Genomic DNA, 3,799 nt, shown 5'->3' with positions numbered 1-3,799 from the left:
AAAAAAACTATTTAATTTCCTGAATTATTTATATTTCTATATATCGTGATGAGATCAATTTAAGTAATTTGGATTAGGAAAATGTCCGTTGCTTGATTGTAGTGGTGACCAATACCTACTTCGGCAATGCAAACTTTTGATCGATACGTTCATATGAATCTTGACAAAAATCAAAGCATATATATGAGATAGATTCCTTTGCATCATTATTGTTATTGTTTGACAAAACTTTATTCAAGCAATGACCAATCAAACAGCAATCTCACCGCCCAAACTCCCACCACCACAAACACTATAAAAGAAAATGCAAATCCATGTTCGAGTCCCGTTTGTGCAATAAAAACCTCTTTCCCTGCAAGGTAGGGTACATCATCATCAAGATGTTGATTTTCAGCTATCAACAAGTAAGTAAATAAATAAATAAATAAATAAATAAATAAATACTAAATCATGATTATATAAAGTAAGTGGGTCCCCTATCCAAGTCAGCCTCTTCTGCGTTGCTGAGACAAACATCCTAAATAAATTCGAAGCAGCAAAACTTACCCCCTCGTTTACAATATTTACATGGTTCTTGGTTTTCTAACGAAACCACTGTAATATTCAGACATGTCGTCCCTGCATCCATCAGAGCTGGATTCAGTCGCCACAGATTCTGTAGCCTCCTCTCCTCGGTCCGATTATCACTCGTTGCATGATCCACGCGTGCGCTTCATGTGCAGCTTCGGAGGTAAAATTCTCCCCCGCCCTCACGACAATCAGCTCCGATATGTTGGTGGTGACACTCGCATAGTTGCTGTCCATCGCTCCACAACTTTCTCTACTCTCATCACTAAATTATCAAAATTGTCAGGTACTGTGAATTAAAAATAACCCTAATTCATAACTAAATAAACATTCAGTACTTATACGTTGTTCTGATTCATTTATAATATTATTTGTCTCAGGAATTGTTAACTTGAGTGTCAAGTATCAACTACCAAATGAAGATCTTGATGCTTTGATATCTGTAACAACTGACGAGGATGTTGAGAACATGATGGATGAATATGATCGTGTTTTACAAAATCAAAACCCCCGTTCGGCTCGGCTTAGGCTATTCTTGTTCTCTACAGAAAATGAGGAGTCATCAAGAGCAAGTAGTATCAGTTCACTTCTTGACGGATCAACTAACCGTGAAAACTGGTTTTTTGATGCTCTTAATTCCGGCGCTAGGAGGCTTGAACGTGGAAGGTCTGAGGCTTCTTCAATTATTTCTGAAGTACCAGATTATCTATTCGGGTTGGAGAATTCGGATGAGACCAAACAGAAGTCCCGTTTCGTTATGAACGATAATGTTTCAGCTTCCGATCCGGGTTCTCCTGCCCCGGTTGTTTCTTCCCCGTATTGCTCAACTTCATCGGTTGTGCCTACTATGCCTTCAATTCCGGATCTTCCACCTGTTAAGACCAAACCCGATTACCCAGATCCGATAACAGTACAGGTGAAGCAGACACCCTTTGAGGGTTATTCTGAACCAATGGAGCCACCACCGATGACACAACCAACCGGGTATCCGGGTAACCCAGTCATGCATTATATTCCGGATTCTCATTATTCTGGTGCTCCAGTACAACAAATGCCGGTTTATTATGTTCAGGGTACAATTCCACCAGGGAATGTTCAAATTCGCTCCCCATATGCTCAACAATACCCGATTGCAACTGGGCAAATGCCAATCCGATACCACCAAGCTGTGCAAGGAATGGGTCAAGTGTATAGTGGAATGACAATGAGGCCTGTTGCGGCCATGGATCCGTATGATGGTGCTAGAGTTGTTTCTGATGGGGTGAATCAACAGTTTTATTACGGAGTTCGGAATGCAAGCACGGGTATGGTTCAAGGGTATCCGGGCATGGTTATCCCGGGTGGGGAGGATATGAAAAGGACCGCATCCGATGTAAATCCGGGTCGGGTATCCCAGTAATCCTGGTATATGTGGTATTTCGACTAGTCTTTATTTGTGTAAATTTTGTGTTTTGGTGATAATGAACTACAGATAATTGGGCTTGTAATTAGCATTATTTTTTTTTTTGCTATATTTGGTTCGTTTTGTATTAAGAAACATGAATGGTTTGGAATGGGTTGTGTGTAGGTGAGATTTATAAATTTTCTATATAAAATCACTTTTTTTTTGTTATTATTATTTTTTATTTTATTTATATTTTTTATATTTATTTCAAGTACATATCTAAAAAAAATTCAAAGCTACGGATCAATAATTTAATTTAAAGTGATATTATTTTATTTTTTTAAAAGCATTTTGATATAATAAAGTTATAGCTAAATTTAACCAGGTTTATCAAGTTATTAAGAAATCAATCAAGTTAATTGAATTTTATTAAAAAAAATTAATTTAATTTAAAATTTCACCATGATGATGTTCCATGTTATGATTTTCAAATAACAGACGGGATTTAATAACTATAATTGAATTATTGCTGCTTGTAATTTGTTTTTTTTTTTTTTTTGTAGAGATGACAGGAGAGAGAAATGCATGTACATTCAAAAGAGAATAATTGACAGCTGGGTTTAGACATGGTTTATGGGCTTCAATTATTGGGCAATGCGGTGGAGGGCAGTCCCTCTTGCACCAGACGATTCTCCCCTTTTAGAGTTTTAGGGAAGCGGAGGATTTTTTTTTTTTGGAATATTCTTTCTCTTAATTTTATCATTTTACAAGCGAAGCAACTGAGTTCTAGCCCAGGTGTTTTATTTTTTCGCGTCCGAGATCTTGACGAACATCATCAGTTAAATTACAGCTAGCCTGAAAAATAAAGAAGAAAAGATATCGATAAATTACGGGGTATTTGAGAGTATGATATGATTGCTTTTTAAAATGTTTTTTGTTTGAAAATACATTAAAATAATATTTTTTTTATTTTTTAAAATTAATTTTACATCAGCATGTTAAAACGATATGAAAAGACTAAAAAAAATAATTTTAATCAAAGAAAAAAATACAAAAGTTTTAATTTTTTTTTTAAACTATAATGTATTAACGGATAAACATGATAAGGAACTCAGCTAAAATTCATGCAGATTTCACCTGGAAACCGATGGCCCAATCAAACCCTAGGCTATTCAAACGGTGGGTTATACGTACGTGCGAGGAGTTTCAGGCCATCTACTGAGGGTGAAATCCTCCACAAAATAATCATTATCCTGACCTGGGCAAGATAAATGCAAAAAGAAAAGAAAAAAATTTCCCTTCTCCTCAGCTCATGAGCTCATGGAGGTGGTAATTATTAACACAACATGAAAATATAAACATCAAGTCTTTTAGTTTAGTCCCCGTTGCAACAAATACTGAGACGTCGCTAAAGGTAGAGATATTTTATGATATTGAAGCTGTATAATTATTTGATACATACAATATAAAAAAGATACATATAAAGAAAAAAACAAATAATAGAGAGAAAATTAAAAAAATATATATATCTTAATAGGAAAGAGAGTTTTTATCACTCTTTGACGAAACCGAATGTAAATTTCTTTCACCTCTTTATTTTATTTCTCTTCTATGATCACCATAAAAAATCCCATTAAAGGTATAGTTAAATACAGAATCCTGGGAATTTGCATAAATCAAATTAAATAAGGAATATATTTGTAGCATGGTCATGGTTTATAAGTTTCGGAATCAGGACCTTGGGCTGCCAATTATTAAATGAAAGTCGGATCGAGCAGGCCAGTTCTGACAAAAAAAAAGGAACCCTCTAGTCTAGCAACATGAGTGGGCTTACAACAAAATTCTTAG

At 35.3% G+C, this 3,799-nt stretch overlaps 1 protein-coding gene across 1 annotated transcript; it reads left to right on the top strand.

The window, feature by feature from the left end:
• Positions 1-338: 338 nt before the first annotated feature.
• LOC7490775 (uncharacterized) lies at positions 339-2,179 on the top strand. The gene is made up of 2 exons (XM_002305609.4): positions 339-853; positions 948-2,179. The coding sequence occupies exons 1-2, from the start codon at positions 610-612 to the stop codon at positions 1,964-1,966; spliced, it is 1,263 nt and encodes a 420-aa protein (XP_002305645.1). The 5' UTR covers positions 339-609; the 3' UTR covers positions 1,967-2,179.
• The last annotated feature ends 1,620 nt before the right edge of the window (positions 2,180-3,799 follow it).

The sequence above is a fragment of the Populus trichocarpa genome, chromosome 4 (assembly GCF_000002775.5).
Source record: "Populus trichocarpa isolate Nisqually-1 chromosome 4, P.trichocarpa_v4.1, whole genome shotgun sequence".
Classification (NCBI taxonomy): domain Eukaryota; kingdom Viridiplantae; phylum Streptophyta; class Magnoliopsida; order Malpighiales; family Salicaceae; genus Populus; species Populus trichocarpa.
This window is presented reverse-complemented; position numbering and strand designations above follow the sequence as displayed.